Consider the following 19,443-nt stretch of genomic DNA (forward strand, 5'->3'; position numbering starts at 1 on the left):
CAGTTCAGAGTGCTAGGAAAACCTATGCTTGTACAGGCCTGACAGGAACACCTGCAGGACAGGGCACTCTGCTCTAACGAGCCATCTGTGAAACCACATCCTCAGCACTTGTGGTCAGCGTTGCCAAGCTACCAAACTACCAGGTCAGGAAACGGAGAGTCAAATGCTTCAGGGCATGTAACCCCCCAACTCATAACCTCCCTTTCTTAGGGACAAAGACCCTTCCAGACTGCCTTCCATCATGACAGCAATATTCAGTGCTTCCTCATAGTGCGGTTACATTAAGCATAAGATGATTGGCTTATAGATGCTAAGGTGCTTATGTGTGATTGGTGGGCATGGCCTCCCTGAGCCCTATAACAGCTGTACGCATTCCAAAAATAAACAAGCTTCCTTGGAGGTCGACTGAGGTTGTCACCTGCCAGCTCTCACCAGCTCCCGGTGTCCATGTGTTGCTCTGACACCACATCTCTAGCCCCCACGACTGAGGTAGCCGAATGACCATCAACCACCAGGGACATAGGAACACATACATCTCAGCCTCCCCAGGCACTTGACCCATCTCAATTCTTTTTTTTTTTTTTTTTAGTTGTAGATAGACACAATGCCTTTTATTTTATTTATTTATTTTTTTAAAAAATACTTATTCTTAAGTTTTAGGTGAACACATTATCTTTATTTTACATTTATGTGGTGCTGAGGATCAAACCCAGTGCCTAGTGCATGCTAGACAAGCGCTCTACTACTAAGCCACAATCCCAGCCCCATTTGTTTAATTTTTTTTATGTGGTGCCTGGGATCGAACCTAGTGCCTCACTCATGCTAGGCAAGCACTCTACCACTGAGCCACAACCCTGGCCCTCCACCTCAGTTCTTTTTTTTTTAATTTTTTTTTTTTTAGTTGTAGATGGATTCAATATCTTTATTTTATTTGTATGTGGTGCTTGGAATTGAACCCAGTCCCTCACACATGCTAGACAAGTACTCTACCACTGGACTACAATCCTGGCCCCCACCTCAGTTCTTATACACTTTTCCTCACTTGCTTTGCTCAAGATATACTGGGCTCCTGCTTTTTCTTGAAGATGCCTGGACGCTCCTACCTCAGGACCTTTGCACTTCATATACCCATGGCAAACACTGAGATGTGTACGTAAGATCTCTCTCTAAAAAGAACTTGCTGATCAGTTGCAAAACAGGAAGTTGGGCGATAGCCTCTTGCTTGTTGCCTTTGGGATTTGCCTTATCTTTGGTGTTTGTTCTTTTTGGGAAGCTACACATGGTCATCCAGCTCATCAAGAGTTTGGGGCCGCCAGGCGCAGTGGAGCATGCCTGTAATCCCAGTGGCTCTGGAGGATTGCGAGTTCAAAGCCAGCCTCAGCAATTTAGTGAGGCCCTAAGCAACTCAGTGAGACCCTGTCTCTAAATAAAAGACAAAAAAGGGCTGGGGCTGGGGCTCAGTGGTTAAGTGACCCTGGGTTCAATCCCCAGCACCAAAAAAAAAAAAAAAAAAATTGGAGGGCCTAGCCAATTCTGCCTATTACAGGATTCCTCAAACGGGCAGTCCTTGTTCTGGAGATCATCACTGGTTTGGCCAACAGTTTGTCAGATATACACTGATGTCTGACAAAAAAATTCATAAGGCTCTTTCTGCTGTCACAACAAGAACACACTAATGTTTTCCCTAGTTTTCAGGAACTTTTCCAGGAAAGCAGAGAATGATACTTTATAAAGCATATATTTCTTGGCTGGCTTGATGCATTTTCTAGGTGAGTGTTCTTGCAAAAGGGTGGATGTTTATTCCACACAGCATAGCATACAGATGTAGCTCTGACTTGAAGACATACCCATGTTATTCAGGAAACTAAGAAAAGTAGAGTTTTGGACTGGGAGTGTAGCTCAGTAGTAGAGTGCTTGCTTAGAATACGCAAGGCCCTGGATTTGATCCCCAGTACTGCCAAACAAAAAAATCTTAAGTCAGCAAAGTATGTGGCATTTATACTTCTGACTCTGTACTAACAGATTAATGGATCTTTAATGTTTTGTCCCTTGTTGAATACATTTGTCTACTTTGTCTGTTAGGAAATCATGTATTGCTAGCCCTTGGTATTCACAGGTTCCACATGCATAAGTTCAAACAACTAATGATTGAAAATATTCTGAAGACAAAATTGCATGTATTGACCATGTTCAAACTTTTGTCATTAATTCCAAACAATACAGTATAACAACTTGCATAGTATTTACATTGTACTAGGTATTATATTTAATTTAGAGATGATTTAAAGCATATATACAGGATGTGCATAGACTATATGCAAACACTACACCATTTTGTATAAGGGACTTGTGCATCTTCAGATTTTGGAATGGGGGAAAGGGTTTGGGAACCAATCCCTCACCATACTAGCGAGGGCACAATTATCACGTTAGTAATCTGGCTGAGTGACACAGGTCTATAGTCTGTGCTGTTCGAGAGACTGAAGCGGGTGGACCACTTGAGCCTTGGAAACCCAAACCAGCTTGGATAACTTAAAGAACCAGTCACACACACACACACACACACACACACACACACACACAGAAAGAAAGAAAGAAAGAAAAAGAAAAAAGAAAGAAAAGAAAACCGACATTAGCTTTGGAAACAATTATAAATAACCATACCACTATAATACTACCTATAACATGAAAGATCAGTACTATATATAATAACGATATTAGTTGTGCAGACAAGTATAAATGGCTTATAAATTTATCATTCTTTTCTGCTCAATGGGAAAATTTTGAAAAATCTGCTATACAGAGGAGAGGAGCTTTAAAAAAGAAACTGGAAGAAATCCAATTTCCCCTTTCTTTTCTCCATTCAAGTAAAAGTTGTGGGATCCGTTTTTAGGTTACAAGGCTGCGACCCTCCCGGTGACGATCCGGCTGGCGAATACTTCCGGCTTTCTCGCCTCACAGCCAGCCTGCAGGGTTTTTGATTGCGCGTGCGCAACCACTCCCCCCCCGCCCCCCCCCCGAACCTAACCGTTCATAAAATGAAGGTTTAAAATCTTCGGAGTACTCTTCCTGGAGCGCCGGTGGCGCCCTCGGTACTCCAAAGAGCCTTGGGATTGGTGGAGCGCGGAACAGTTTCTGGGCTCTGATTGGGTGGCACACCAGCACGTCGCGGCGACTTTGCGTGACGCCTCCAGCACCGCCCCTGCTCCCTGACTGGCCGGACTTCTGACCAGTCAGTAGGCGCAGCGCGCCCTTTGGTTTCGCGAGCTAGTGTTTGCCGCCTCAGTTCCCGCGACCCCAACGTCCCAGAGGCGGGGCCCGGAATCAGCAGAGGCTCTCCTTGGAGTAGCCTCGGTTCTGGTCCAACAAACACACCTCAGTTTTGCAGAGATTGCGGTAAGTGGGGTTTCGTGCTCCTAGTTCCTTTCGTGCAGCGGGGAGGGACGGTGGGTAATGTTCCGGGCCCTGTAGTGGGTGGTTTCTGTCCTGGGGCAGATGACGAAAAGAAATAGGGGGAGAAATTAAATGGACTAGGAATTCTGAGTTCTCGCCCTTGCATTCTTTGCAATATCCGGCCGAGACCCTGATACATATAATAAGGGATCAGTTAATGTTCGAAGTTCGTGGTCTACTGGAAATACTATGTCAACAGCAAGGTGTAAACCATGCTATGTGTGTGAGAGGACACCGTGGTGTCCAGAATATTTCGCAGAGATATTCGAGTTGGATGATGAAGGGTGACGCGTTTACCAGTGCATTCCAAGTCAAGGGGCAGACTGCGGAAACTGGAGGGCTGCAAGTAGTTCTGTTTCGGATGTAGAATGAGTGGATGGGAATGTGGTTGTAATAATAGGATAGAGTCCCATTGCGAAAGTCCTTTATTCTGTATATAAAGAAGAGCCATGAACTCCTCCCCCCACATGTTTTTATTGGTGCATTCTAGTTGTACATATTGATGGGATTTGTTGTTACATACTCCTAGAAGCACACAATACAACAATATCATATGGCCAGTATCCCTCCCCAGCACTTCTCCCTTCCTCCGCACCTCCCACTCCTTGGTCCCTTTCCTCTACTGATCTTCCTTGATTTTTAAGAGATCTACTCCCACTTTTGTTTGCCTTTTTCCTCTCTAGCTTCCATATATGAGAGAAGGATGCGACTCTTAACCCTCTGAGTTTAACTTATTTCCTTTAACATAATCGTCTTTCGTTCCATCGTTTTTTTTTCCGCAGATGCCATAATTTCATTATTATTTAGAGCCATAGACTTTTTAAGCACGAAAATAACTTGATCTGATTTATTCAGATAAACTTCTAACAACAGTGGGAAACTTTTCAGTAAAACTAGTGAAAGCTGATGAAGGGTGGTATGGAAAAGTAATTTATATGGGAAAAGACGGAGAAGACATGAGGATGACTTGATGGTTCTCTTTGATACATGATGGTGCCATTACCAGGGAAGAATATGTTTTGCTAGGAATAGGTGTTTGTGGTTTTAGTTTCAATTTCTTATGTAATACTGTTGGAATAAACTACCTTATGTATGTTTTTTAGAATTTTTTTTTTAGTGGTATATGGGCACAATACCTCTGTTTTATTTATTTTTATGTGGTGCTGAGGATTAAACCCAGTGCCTCACATTGTGCTAGGCAAGTGCTAAATCACTGAGCTATAACCCCAGCTATATTGTTTTAAAATGAGAATTGGATCAATAATTCCCATCTTTTCACCCTCATGCACAAAGGAAGAAAAAACAAATATGGAATTTTAAAACACTTCTGTTTAATGAAGGAAATAGAAGCTATTTTGTATACTTTAGAAAGGTATTTTTATTACTCTATATACTGTTATCCATGACAACCAAGTGCTATAGAAGGGTTGTGGTGGGGGGAATATTATAAATATGGTGGGAAGGTCAGTAAAGTATGAGGAGATTTTGAGGGGGAGAGAGGAGGGACAGGAAAGGAGAGGAAATAGGAACTAAACTGGACAAAATTATGCTATGTGCATGTATAACTATACTATAGTGAATTCCACCTTTATGTATACCTATAAAGCACCAATAAATAAATAAGTGGAAGGTAAACCAGTAGTGTAGAGAAAGGAGAAGAACAGAGCGGGGAGGGAGAATGAGGAACTGGGGACTGAAATGGAATCAATTAAATTCTATGCATGTATGATTATGTCAAAATAAACCCAACTATTATATGCAACTATAATGCACTAATAAAAGGAAAAAAACATTAAAAAATTTAAAATAAGGGCTGTAGAATTAAAATCTTGCATTCCATAGACGTTGCAGATATCTCTAATAGGGACTTTTTAGCCAACCTTACAAGGGTCAATAGGATTTTATTCTTATAGATATTTCCAGCCTCAGATTTTATTAAAAAAAAAAAAAGTCTTTTCTAAATGGTTTTTGCACTTAAATTAGTAACCCTTCCCTACCTTATCTTGCTTCAGACAATTCCTTTTTGTGGAATTGGAACAATGCACAAAACCTAAAAAAACTATAAGACTTAAAAATATATGGAAAATACTGAACTATAAAGAAAGGGCTATGAGGTCTGTATTTTACTTCAGAAATGTTTATTTATTTATTTAAATTTTTTTGGTTCTGGGAATTGAATCCAGGGGTAATTAATAACTGAGCCACATCCCCAGCCCTTTTAAAAAATATTTTATTTAGAGATAGGCCCTCACTAAGTTGCTTAGGGCCTCACTAAGTTGCTGAGACTGACTTTGAACTTGTGATACACCTGAGCTGCTGGGATTACAGGTGTGCACCTCCATGCTCTGCGCATACTTCAGAGATATTTAGAAGAAGCTATTCAGTGAGCAATTAGAAATGTAGGTTTGAAACTCAGGAAAGATGTGGAAGCTGAAGGTTTGCACACATGGGAGTGAATTAGAATACTGAGAGGGGGCATGCATATGGATCCAAAAAAAGAACACTGATTTTTTTTCAGAGGTATAAGTCAGTTTCTAAGGATACAATATTTATCTTTTATTGCCACAGGACTGAAGGTTCCTTGATGACTTTGTTATAGGCTCGTAAGTTTTCCTCTCTGTAGTAGACTAATAAGGCTTTTGCTAAAAATTTCTTGTATTAAGTACTACTTATTCTGTCCAGCTCAAAGCTGAAGTTGATAAAAGATTTTGTGGCAAAATCTGTACTTTCCTTAGTGAATAGATTTTCTTGCCTAAAATAAATATTAAAGATTTTGTTGCCTAAAATAAATATTAACACTAATTTATAGGCAGAATGTCTCCAAAGAATGAAAATGATCAGCAGAATCTACAAGCATTTAATTTTATAACTATAGTTAATATAAATAACCTAATTTTGCCTGCAATTTTGTTAAAGTATGGTTAAATCATATTTCTTATTTCTTTAGGATACTGAAGATTTGAAGTTAAGTACATCATTTACAAATGTTATGGAGCCTACATATCCTCTTGCAAGACCCCAGATGAATACCAGGTATAGAAATATTTTTACAAAATGTTTTTTCTTAACTGTTCACATTAACTTAAGAAGGTAAGCTGCAAGAGAAGAAAGAATATAATCCTTATCATAAAAATCTGGGCATATAATCCCAGCTCTACCACTTATTAAGTGACTGACCCAAGTTCATTAATTTAAGCCTCTGTTTCTCATTTGTAAAATGGGTATGATAATTGCAAAGCAAGAATATTGAGAAGGAATAAATGAGATTACTAAAAGCATCTGGCACATAGTAGGTACTCGGTAAATTATTAGTTACACTCTCCATTTATTTCAGTTCCATAAGATATCTCTTATTGATAGGAAATAGTACTTGAACTCCTGAGGCTAAAAATTATATTGATGTTTGTTTATATCCTAAACAAATGGGAAAGTGGTTGGGTTCTTTTCCTTTTCTAAACACTAATTCCTTGTTTGGAATTATTTCATATTGAATATTCCAGGTTTCCTCAAACTTCTCTATGCCTTTACTAGTAATGTATAGTGAGAAGGAGGAGCTTGCCACCTGTCTTCTGGTTTTCTCAATCTGTCATTACTTTGGGGGTTCAGGCAAATTGGCTTATATTTTCTGGCTCTTTGAATCATTTATTGCTTTTTTTTCCCTAGGGAAGAATAATTAATGCTGACGTGAATTTTTTTTCTTTCAAACTACACTTATACCCATGGGGTACCTTTATTCTCTGTATTATCTTCCTTTGTGCCAGATTTTGTTGAAAGACAATGGGAAATATGACCCAAGAAAGCTATCAGATTTCTTTTGCCTTAATTTTGGCCCTTCTGTTCTATCCCACTGCCACCTCTTATTCTTTGAATATTTGTCAACTGCTGTTCTTTGAAAGGTACAGTTGTGTAACAAGGGTCAAATTCATTCCTTATATTCTACATAAGATATTTAATCATATGATTTAAACTCGCTAGTCCTTAACTTTTATTTATTTACGGACCTCTGGTTTTCTATGATCCCTGGAATTTAGAGCAGCAGTTCTAATTTGTATATGTGTTTAGGAGGGGAGTTAGAGCCCCCTTTTGAGTTTTGATAAAAGCCATGTGTCTTATTTCCTAAGAAAAAGCTGTTACATACATACATGCAAACGTTTGCACCCAGTTTCAGGCTGCAAGGTTCAGTTTGTGTCTCTCCTCCCTCCAAAGTCTACCTATAGACTCCAGAGTAAGAAAAAGACTAATAACAACATTTATTGAAGTCTTACTATGTATCTGGTGCCAAGCTAAGTGCTTTGCATGCATTATTCTTTTTTTGGAGGGGGGCAGTACTGGGAATTGAACCCCGGGGCGCCCTTCCACTGAGCTACTTCCCCGGCCCTTTTTATTTTATTTTGAGACAGTACCTTGCTAAGTTCAGGCTGGCCTTGAACTTGCAATCCTCCAGCCTTAGCCTCCTGAGTGGCTGGCTTTATAGGAATGTGCCGCCAAGTCCAGTGCATGTATTATTCTTTAATCTTCACAAGAAAACTATGAGATGAGTATCATTATTACCCATACTTTTTCCCCCCTTAAATGAGAAAAGTGTGGCATAGAGAAACTAGTCAACCCAAAGTCATACAGTTAATAAGTAATATAGTCAGGATTTAAACCTGACTTCACTTCTTCCCTATGCTCTGAGTAAGTAAACCTGAATATCATAGGTTGGGCATTAAAGGTACTGTGGACTCCTAAAAGTGAAAAAGAAAGAGCTAAGGCTGAGAGTACTTACAATAAAATAAGAATTATTTTAAGCACTTTATATATATTGACTTATTTAATATTTAGTGTAATGGTAAAGAAGCATTGATACCCCAGTTTAACAAATGAGGAAATTGAGTCAAAGAGAGGTAATTAACTTGAGCAAGGTCACATAGCTTACAAATTTAGACTCCAAGAAGTTAGTTGGTAGACTTCTTGGTTTTTTTTCCTCCTCCTTTTTTCCCTTACCTTCCTTTCCCAACCAGCCTCCATTTTATGTATTTATTTAGTTTTTTAGCTTTATTTTATTTTTAATTGATATATAATAACTGTACATGTTTATGGAATACAATGTGATGTTTTGAATAATATGTATATATTTCGTATGATTATCAAATCACAGTATTTAGCATATCCATTACCTCAAACATCTTTTCTTTTTGGTGAGAACATTAAAAATCCTCTCCTAGTTATTTTGAAACATATGCTACAATATTGTTGATAAGTTACCCAGCTGTGCTATAGAACCCCAGAATTTATTCCAACTAAATGTTATTTTGTACTCATTGATTAATCTCTTGCTAGTCATCTCTTTCCTCCTACCTTTCCCAGCCTCTGATAATCATTACTCTACCAGGTAATTCTGTGAGATTGGCTTTTTCCATTCCACAAATGAGTAAGATCATGCAGTCTTTGTTTTTCTGTCTGGCTTATTTCACTTAAACATAGTGTTCTGCAGTTTCATCCATTTTAGGACAAATGACAGGATTTCTTTTCTTTTTTTTTTTTAAACAGTTAAGTAGTGTTGCATACCACATTTTCTATATCTGTTGATGAATACTTAATTTGATTACAAATTTTAGTTATTGTGAATAGTACTGCAGTAAGCATAGGAATACAGATAATCTCTTTGACAAACTGATTTCATTTTCTTTGGATAGTACCCAATAGATTGCTGGATCTTTTAAAATTTATATATATATATATATATATATATATATATATATATATATATATATATTTAGTTGTAGTTAGTTGGACACAATATTTTTATTTTATTTATTTATTTTTATGTGGTGCTAAGGATCAGACCCAGCACCTCACACGTGCTAGGCAAGCGTTCTACCACCGCTCAGCCCCAGCCTCAGCCCCAGATTGCTGGCTCTTATGGTAGCTTTATTTTTAATATTTTGAGGAACTCCCCAGGTGTGGTGGCGAATGCCTGTAATCCCAGTGGCTCAGGAGGCTAAAACAGGAGATCTGCAATTCAAAGCCAAGCTCTAAGCAACTCAGTGAGACTCTGTCTCTAAATAAATACAAAATAGGGTTGGGGATGTGGCTCAATAGTTGAGAGCCTCTGAGTTCAGTCCCTGGTACCAAAATAAAAATTTTTTTTGAGGAACTCCATGCTATTTTCCATAGTGGCCATACCAATTTACATTCCCAACAACCGTCTGTAGGAGTTCCCACTTCTCCATAACCATTATAACCATGCCAGCATTTATTTTTTGTATTATTCAGCACCTTTATCCTTTTTTTTTTTTTTTTTTTTTTTTTTGATTGCCTCAAGCTCCTGGGCTCATCTTCCTGTCCCTGTAAAAGATGAATAACTGTTCTTTATAAAATTTCTACCAAGTTTGCTTTTCCTTGTGGTTTAATTATAAATTATTTTTTAAAAAGGTTTTCTTCAAGCAAGATAGTACCTTTCCACTTTCCTCCATCAAAGTATGCACTTTGGAACCCAATGCCAATTGGAGATTTCATCTACTTACATCTCAATCACTACAGGTATAAGATGTTTCTCTTTTAAAATCAAACTAGTATAAACATGAGTCATAAAAGGATATGCAAGGAAAGTTGATTACTATGACCAGTTGTAGGTTGAGTGTCCCTAATCCCCAAATCCAAAGTTCTGAATACTCCAAAATTTCCATGAATGCCAACATGGGAAAATTCCACATCTAACTCAAATGTGCCTTGTCACAATAAAAATGAAGACATACAACACAGTTATATAAAATTGCCTTTATGCTATGTGTATGAGATGTGTATGAGACGTATATGAAACAAATGAATTTCATGTTTAGACTTGGATCTCATCCTCACGATATCTCATCTATATGCAAATGGCTCAAAATCTGAAACACTCTGGCCCCAGACATTTTGGATAAGGGACACTCAATCTATATTCATTTTTCTTTACTTTTCCATTAAAAGCTCTTCATGGACAAAAATTTCATCTTTTTGAGGAGTAATCTTAATCTCATAGTTAAAATATTCTGCAAATTTAAAGTTTCGAGTATTGTAGGAGTTAAAAAAATGTGAAATATCATAAAAACTAAAAGTGTTTTTCCTCATACTTCAGCATGTTGTCTTTGGAGGATATTGAGAAGACTGAACTGATTTTAAGTAGATCACATTAGAAGGAATAAATATAAAATATGGTGGTTTTGTTCAGGACCTTAAACAAAAGACATAGAAGTTTATACTTAAAGTAATTGAAAATTGGTTCATTGATATTTTATACATAAGCACCTACTTATTTAAAGCAGTAGTCTAAGAAGGATGGATTATACTGGGGAGAGCCTAGAGTCAGCTTAGCCATGAGATGGTTTTATATAATCATAGATTTATGCCATAGTGGTTTAAGGTATTATAACTGGATTCAGACTGCCTTTAGTCTGAAATTCTGATTCTACAACTGATTTATGTGACCTCAGTATATTAAGTATCAAGAATTTATTTTCCTTATAAAATGGCTAGAATACCTATTTTATAGTACCTTTGTTTTTTGTGATGGGTATTAAACCCAGGCCTCACACATGCTAGGCAAGTGCTCTACCACTCACCTATACCTCCAGCCCCTCATAGTTCTCTTATAAAGAATAAATAAGACAGGTTTTGTAAAGCAGCTGACACTGTGCTTACAATAGAAAGTATTCAATAAATGGTATCTATGAAAGTGTAGTAGTATTCAGATCAAGAGGAAAGAACAAAATAAGATGTTTTGAAAAGATTTTATGGCATTTGATGATTGACTGAATAGAGTGACTGAAGGAGAGATAGAAGTAAAAAAAAGTATTTAGGTTCTAAACTAGTTGGCAGAGAATAGGGGAGAATCTTGTAGAAGTTTAATTAAATATTTGTTAGACCTGTTCATCCTTTTCTCCATGTTTGTTAACCTCTTTTTTCCCGCTGTCTGTGCTATGTTTTGAGTAATTTGTTTCTCAACTGTATTAATGTTTTCTTTTTTTTAAAGATGTTGATGAACCTTTATTTTATTCATTTATTTATATGTGGTGCTGAGAATTGAACCCAGTGCCTCACAAATGCTAGGCAAGCACTCTACCACTAGCCATAATCCCAGCCCTACTAATGTTTTCTTTAGCTGTGCTTAGCTGCCATCTAACCTGTTTATTTAGGGTTTAGTTTTTTGTTTTTGCTTTTGTTTTTGTAGAACTGGGGATCAAACCCTGAGCTTATATGTGCCAGATAAACACTCTACCACTGAGCTATACATTAGCCCGTTTAGGTTTTTTAAATGTAGAAGTACATACCATATATGTGAAAGAATGTTTATAATATATATAAACAATATTTTTATATATATCAGAATAACAACAAACAACTATGAATGGTAGAGTAGTACATACCTGTAATCCCATCAACTTGGGAGACAGGCTTCTAGGAGGATTACAAGTTTGAGACCAGCCTCAGCAACTTAGTGAGAACCTGTCTCAAAATAAAAATAAGGGCTGGGGCTGGGGCTCAGTGGCAGAATGCTTACCTAGCATGTGTGAGCCATTGGGTTTTATTCTTAGTACCACTTACAAAAAATAAATAAAATAAAGGTATGCTGTCCACCTATAACTCCAAAAAAAATCAAAACAAAACAAAAATAAATAAAAAATAGAAAGGGCCCAGATGTGGCTTAGTGGCAAAGCAACTTGGGTTCAATTCCCAGTATCAAAACAAATAAACATTCGTGTATCTATACCCAGTTGATTATATAATCCATTGAAATTTTTAAAAAATTTACTTATTATTTTTATGTGGCGCAGAAGATCAAACCCAGTGCCTCACACTTGCTAGGCAAGCATTCTACCACTGAGCTACAGCCCAAGCCTTAATCCATTTAGGTTTTAAGTGAATATATTTTTTACTTCCGTAAGGCTGAATCAGAACTAATTCTATATACTTCCTTTTCATCTGATCTTTTTTCATAGTTTCTTGTTCCTGAATCATATTTTGGTTTCCCTCTTGTATTTCTTTAAATATTTTAATCATTTTATTTTGTATTCAATAATGCTATTATCTGAAGTTCATAGATATTACTATTGTAAACAAATGGGTATGACTGTTTCAATCAAACTTTATTTTGTTTACAATAGTATTGTAAGCAATGAGTATAACTTTCCATCAAAAAAAAATGGCCTCATAGTTTGTCAGTTCGTGCTGTGGTTCATAAAGTTAAACAAATTCCTAAAGGACAAATACACCTTGTGTATCAGGTTATTATTATTTTAGTTTCCAGGTGGCCCTTTCTACTCCTTGCCTTTGTCCTTGGGATTTCCTGACAATGATCTTTCTGTACATTTTAAAAATTGTGCTTTATGTTTTAGACAGTATTTCACAATGAGGATTATTTAAGGATATCAAATCCACTATTCATAAAAGACTTGTTATTTTTCAGAAATCCAAAGCTTGTGGTGACTGAAAAGACCCTTCGACTTGCTTACCGTCATGCTAAACAGAATAAAAAAAATGTGCCATGCTTTTTACTTGGTTCTCTCACAGTAGATGAAGGTAATATACTTTAGAAAATTATTTGATGCCTATAGTAGAATTTACATTTATTGATTCAGACAGCTATTGCATATGCTTTGTGTTTTTGTGTTTTCTTTTTTCCTGTATATCAAGGATATGAAGAAAATTGCTCTTCACAGTCTTTATAATCTAGTTGGGTAGAATATATAAACAAGTCATTTTTATATAAAATGATAATATGCTACTGGATGAGCAAAGTGCTTTGCTATAATTAGCAAAGTAGCCTTGCTAAGGTGATTTATGTGTTTAATTAGCATGCTGTAAATTATTATTTTTTTTCTTCAGATGAAGAAGGTGTTACATTGATAGTAGATCGCTTTGACCCTGGTCGAGAAGTACCTGAATGCTTAGAAAGAACCCCTACTGCTTCTCTTCCTGGAGACTTTGTGATCCTCTGCAAAGTTCATACTCAAGGATGTTGTTCAAGAGAATTGACAGTTCATGATATAGATGACTTCAGTTCAACTTTTAAGGTGATATTGATAACTTTATTATTCTTAATTTAATGAGAATCACATTATATATAGTATGTAGTATTTTAATAAACCCGTTAAAATATATTTCTGATTAAATTATTGAGGAGCTGGACATGGTGGCACACACCTGTAATCCCAGTGACTTGGGAAACTGATGCAGGAGGGATCACAAGTTCATGGCCAGCCTCAGCAATTTAGTGAGACCTTAGGAAATTGGCCTTGTCTCAAAATAAAAAGGACTGGAGATGTAGTTCAGTAGTAAAGTGACCCTAGGTTCAAACCCTAGTACCAAAAAATTTAAAAATTAAAAAATAAACTATTGTGGAGCTAAAATCCAATTAAATATGGTTTCTGAGGGCAAGAGTCCTAGGTAGACGATATGGATAACATTCTGGAAGAGGAAGCAGTGGGACCAAGATAAAGTTTAGAATGTGCCCAGGCTAATAGTAAGGGTGTAGATTTTTTTTTTTTTAATACCTTTATTTATTTTATTTTTTTTTACGTGGTGCTGAGGATCGAACCCAGTGCCTCACGCATGCAAAGGGTGTAGATTTTTGCTGAATTTGTGGGCAATCAAACTAGAGTATTAATTTGGAAAGTTTATAAAGAGCCTTGATGGTCATGTTAAGGAATTCAAACTTTGTCATATGGGCCATGTAGCCTTTGAAGGTTTCTGAAAAGAGGAAATACTGTACAATCAGGAACAGATTTAACCTGACAGGGCAAACTGACTGAAGTCAGAGAGAATAGTTAAACGGCCATTTCAGTTGCCAGTAAATCTATTAGAGAGGGATCTATTATCGTATAATAAAGCGGTAGCATTAAGACTAGAAAAGAACACAGTAGGCTTCAGCAAATACAGAGGAAGAACTGACTTGATAATTGGGATTACAAGAAAGGAATTGAAAAGAAATCATCTTGCGATTCTATAAAGCTGAATCAGAACTAATTTGCATCCATTTTTTTCCATGCAGTAAATATATATCAGGGGTAACATTACCCATCAAGAGTTTGAAGTGCTGCTAGGACATAAGTTGGAAGTCCATGATGGAGCTTGGAACAGAAGTCTTATTTGCTTTGATATAGTTATTCACTTTATCTTTTTTTTGGTACCAGTATTAAACCCAGGGGTGCTTACCACTGAGCAACATTGCCAGCCCTTTATTTTTTATTTTGAGACAGGATCTTGCTAAGTTGCTTAAGGCCTTGCTAAATTGATGAGGCTGGTTTTGAATTCAGGATCCTGCTCAGCCTCCTGAGCCACTGGGATTACAGGTGTGTGCCATTGCCCCCAATTCACTTTTTCTTTTGATTGCTTAGAAGAAATGAGAATTGAAATGTTGCAAATCAAAATTAATTTTGGTAATGCAGGACCATTTTCTTCTTTTTTATATGTGTATATGCACCAGTGTAAGATAAACTTTAAAAATATAAACACAAGGGGCTGGGGCTCAGTGGTAGAGCTCCTGCCTCGCATGTGTGAGGCCCTGGGTTTGCTCCTCAGCACCCCATATAAATAAATAAATAAAAATAAAGTCCATCAACAACTAAAAATAAACAAGTAAAAAAACAAACACAATTCAGAATTTTTAAATAATTGTATAATATTGATTTTTTTTTAGGCTCTACAGCACCATGTATGTAGCAAAGATTCCTTGGACTGTGGTAAGCTGCTTTTCCTAAGAGCTCATATTACTTCCAGGGAAAATTTGGACAATGTGGATTTTGACTTGCACTGGACAGCTGTAACTCTAGCAAATAACTTTAAATGTGCACCTGTGAAGCCCATCCCCATTATTCCAACAGCTCTGGCAAGAAATTTGAGCAGTAACTGGAATATTTCTCAAGTTCAAGGGACATATAAATATGGGTAAGTAAAAGATATATTATTCTAAAAATTTACATATTGATTGTATTAGTATTTTTTAAAACTGGTTTTATTTTTTAAATACATGACAGCAGAATTAATGACAATTCTTATTACACATATAGAACAATTTTTCATATCTCTGTTTGTATATAAGGTATGTTCACACCAATTCATGTCTTCATACATGTACTTTGGATAATGATGTCCATCACATTCCTCCATCATTACTAACCCTGTATTAGTATTTTTTGAGGATCTCCACATACACAATATATGTGGAGTCAGGTATAGTCTGTTAAAATGAAGTTGTTAATTGGTTGGCTTTGGGGGAGGGGTTGTTTTGTTTTTTTAGAGTGGGGGGATTGAATCTAGGGCCTCACAAATACTAATTAGCACATGCTTTACTACCAAACTACAACCCCAACCAATTAAGTTTTGCTGAATATAATAAAGCTTTCTTTCAGAGTTGTGCCCACTATTCTACAAAAATTAGTAGTAAAAATCATATTAAAATTAGTTGTGGATCTGGGGATATGGCTGTGGTAGAATCACTTGCCTAACATTATCTGAATTATTTTGCCCAGGTTTTAGACCATTTTCTTTCTTTTTTTCTTTCTCTCTTATTTCCTTTCTTTCAACTATAATCTGACTATGAACCTAACAGAGTCTGGTGAATTTATTTGTAATATGCAGTCTTAACTATGAATAACAAGCAATGCAAGTTTAGAAAGAAGCAATTAAATAAAAATTTGTAGTACTCTGGCTTACCAAAATGTCAACTTCTTGAGGGTGGAGTTCCTTCACAAAACTGGAGCAGAAACCTCTCCAGCTTCCTATTCCTTAGTGTCTTGGAAAATGCAAGCCAAAACACAAGCAGAGCTGCTTCCCTGAATCCTCATTTCTTTTATTTATTGTCTACTGAACTAGGTTAGACAATGTAAGCACCCTGTGCTTCAAAGTTTGACCAGAGGTAGTTTGAAAGATTATATTTCTTGCTTCCTTTCCCACTACTCCACCCTAGTTCCTGTTAGGTCTATGGAGGCAAGAATGTTTGCCAAGGTATACTCAACTCCAAGTCTTATCCTCTAAAAATTCTGCTTCAAAAAAGGATGAAAAAAAAATTGTCATCTCTCAACAATTCTCTCTCTCAACAATTCTCAACAAAGTCCCTGAAGTAGCAAGAAAGGCCCCATTTTGACTCCCATATTCTTACCAGAGTGTGCTTGCTGATTGGAGTGGCATTACAAAGTCTTAGAATGATCAAAACGTAATGATCAAAAAATGTTACATTTAATTTCTTTGGAATAATGAAGTGCTTCTCATTTGGAATTCTTCATCTAGGATCCTTTAGCATGCTATTCAATTGCCTATTCCCCTTGCCATCTCCTGTTGAGAATTGTCTATTAAATTTGTGACATTTGTCCTTTTTCCAACCATATTCATTTTTTCCACTCTACTATTTATATTAGGATCCATTATAGAATAGGTATTTGTGTAGGAACTAAAAATAGATTTTTACTTGTACATTAAATGTATTGACATTTAAACACCATGTGCTATATTTAATAGAGGTTTATAAACAGTGCTAGGAAGGCAGTAAGGTATGTCTGAATTGCCTGGGAAAATCATAGAAAATTTAAATTAATTCTTTTAATAGGAATTGGAATTTATCAGGTGGACAAGGTAGGGGAGAATTTTGAATTTTTTTTTTTTGGAGAGAGAGAGAGAGAGAGAATTTTTTTTAATATTTATTTTTTAATTATTGGTGAACACAACATCTTTGTTTGTATGTGGTGCTGAGGATCGAACCCGGGCTGCACGCATGCCAGACGAGCACACTACCGCTTGAGCCACATCCCCAGCCCCGAGGGGGGAGAATTTTTAAAGCACATGTGTCATTGTTGATACATAAGTTTAAACCAGTTCTAACTTAATCATCATTGTTGATTAATTTATTATATTTGTGTTTTAGGGTTATTGTAGGAATAAAATATATTATCCCCAGATCCCTCCCCCCCAAATATATATTTATTTATGTATATATTTCATATATATATACACACATATATATAAAATCAGTGGTACTATTAAGATTTAATATCATTAATGCCATTGTTTTTATTTGTGTGATATAAAGCCATAATAGTAATGTTATCTCTCAACAATTCTGTCTCTCAACAATTCTCAACAATATAGAGATTAGAGATTGAACACAGGGGTGTTTTACTGCTGAACTATATCTCCAGGCCTTATTTTATTTTGAATACTGGGGATTGAACTTGGCACTCAATCACTGAGCCACATTGCCATCCCTGTTTTGTGCTTTATTTAGAGACAGGCTCACTGAGTTGCTTAGCACCTCACTATTGCTGAGACTGGCTTGGAACTCGTGATCCTCCTGCCTTTAGCTTCCTGAGCCACTGGGATTACAGGCGTGTGCCATAGTATCTGGCTATAAGTTTTAAGTTACTAAATTTTCTTAATCTTTCCATCTTACCAGAGTCTTTTTTAGATTGAGTTTAACACTTAGAACTGTTTGTGTTTATATATGTGTAAGAGGCAGTTGTCATTTGAATTGTGTCCCCTATATAAAATGTTTCATAACTCGAATTGTTCTTTTTAGGTGAAAAGTACATACTTTTAATTATTTTTACATTAATATCTTCTGTTTAGCTATCTTACCATGGATGAAACACGAAAATTGTTACTTTTATTGGAATCTGATCCCAAGGTTTGTTCTCTACCATTAGTGGGAATGTAAGTAATTTACATTTATGAAAATCTTTTCAGCCAAATATGTGTCTAAAATGTATATGATAAGCATGTCAATCAAGTTATACTATGAGTATTTAGATCATTTTACAAAATCACAAAGGCCAGTGGGTTTGGTTTTTTTTTTTTTTTTTTTTTGGTATTTAGGTTCACTTAACCACTGAGCTACAACCCCAATTCTTTAGTCCTTTTTATTTTTTGAATTTTGAGATGAGGTCTCACTAAGTTGCTGAGGCTGGCCTTGAACTCTGATCCTCCTGCCTTAGCCTTCTGAGCTGCTGGGATTACAGACATGTTCCACTGGGCACTCAAGCCAGTGGAAGTTCTCTTATTTGTAGGATTAGCTAAAATAAGATTTTCCCTAGTCTTAGGAAGAATTTCATATATAAAACATGTAAAATTGAATTCTTCTGGTTGAAGTTGAAGACCTAGAAGCCCCATTTCTTCAACCTTCTCTTACTACTCATTGTCCTTAAGGTTACTTGAAGAACCCAGGGATCAAAATAACACTACTTAAAATTCACTGCCAGGCAGTTTTGCAGAAATTCCCTTTAGTGTTAATGACTCTTTCATTAGAGTTAGTGGTTAATGGCATTTAGATAGACTATTCAAAAAGTTATATCCATTCATTATTTATTGAAAACTTTCCTTATACATAGCATTATGTTTGCTACTGTGTTGGGGTTTAAAGCTCCTTCTTAAGTACTTTATAATTAAAGGGAGGTGGTGAAATATTCAAATATTCACACATAGAAAAATAATGATGAAGTATATGATTTATTATGAATTCAGTAGTATAGACAATGAATACCTATTAGTATTTGTAAGAGAAATGATGGGGGAGATTTTCTTATAAAAGGTAAATTCATGTTGGAATTTTACTTGTTTGGATAGTAGAAGAGAGGATTAGTAGGAAAGAGCACCATGTGAAGGAATGGCATGTGCAAAATTAATGAGAATACACATATGTCTTTGGACCATGAAATCTACTTACAGTCTGTTTGCTACGGTTCTGGTGTAGGCTTTGGGTTATTGATGCCTGAGTACACATTTATTAAGAGCCTTCTATATTTTAAGACTACCTATATGTGTTACAGCACTTGATTCTCTCAACAAAGTTTTCAGTTACAAATTTTGGTCTCCTCTAATTCAGCCCATTCTTTCCAATCTATACTAATTCATTCTTCCCTCCTCCTCACCTCTATGAACCCTTTTCTCTCTCACATCTCAGGTGGAAGAGGACAGAGAGAAAGAAACATGTACTTGTTTTTCTCTTTTTCTCTACATTAGTAGTTACATTGCTACAGA

The 19,443-nt window shown here is 36.3% G+C and overlaps 1 protein-coding gene across 1 annotated transcript in view; it reads left to right on the top strand.

Moving 5' to 3' along the window:
- Nucleotides 1–3,316: 3,316 nt before the first annotated feature.
- STIL (STIL centriolar assembly protein) overlaps nucleotides 3,317–19,443 on the top strand; it is a 54,746-nt gene continuing 38,619 nt past the window's right edge. The window contains exons 1-7 of the mRNA XM_081307175.1: nucleotides 3,317–3,396; nucleotides 6,401–6,486; nucleotides 9,871–9,978; nucleotides 12,884–12,996; nucleotides 13,303–13,490; nucleotides 15,116–15,363; nucleotides 18,037–18,120. Of these exons, the coding sequence (XP_081163301.1) occupies nucleotides 6,443–6,486; nucleotides 9,871–9,978; nucleotides 12,884–12,996; nucleotides 13,303–13,490; nucleotides 15,116–15,363; nucleotides 18,037–18,120 (785 nt within the window). The 5' untranslated portion in view covers nucleotides 3,317–3,396; nucleotides 6,401–6,442. The remainder of the gene's footprint in view (nucleotides 3,397–6,400; nucleotides 6,487–9,870; nucleotides 9,979–12,883; nucleotides 12,997–13,302; nucleotides 13,491–15,115; nucleotides 15,364–18,036; nucleotides 18,121–19,443) is intronic.

This window comes from Spermophilus citellus (assembly GCF_964194105.1).
Source record: "Spermophilus citellus genome assembly, chromosome: 9".
In the NCBI taxonomy this organism is placed as follows: domain Eukaryota; kingdom Metazoa; phylum Chordata; class Mammalia; order Rodentia; family Sciuridae; genus Spermophilus; species Spermophilus citellus.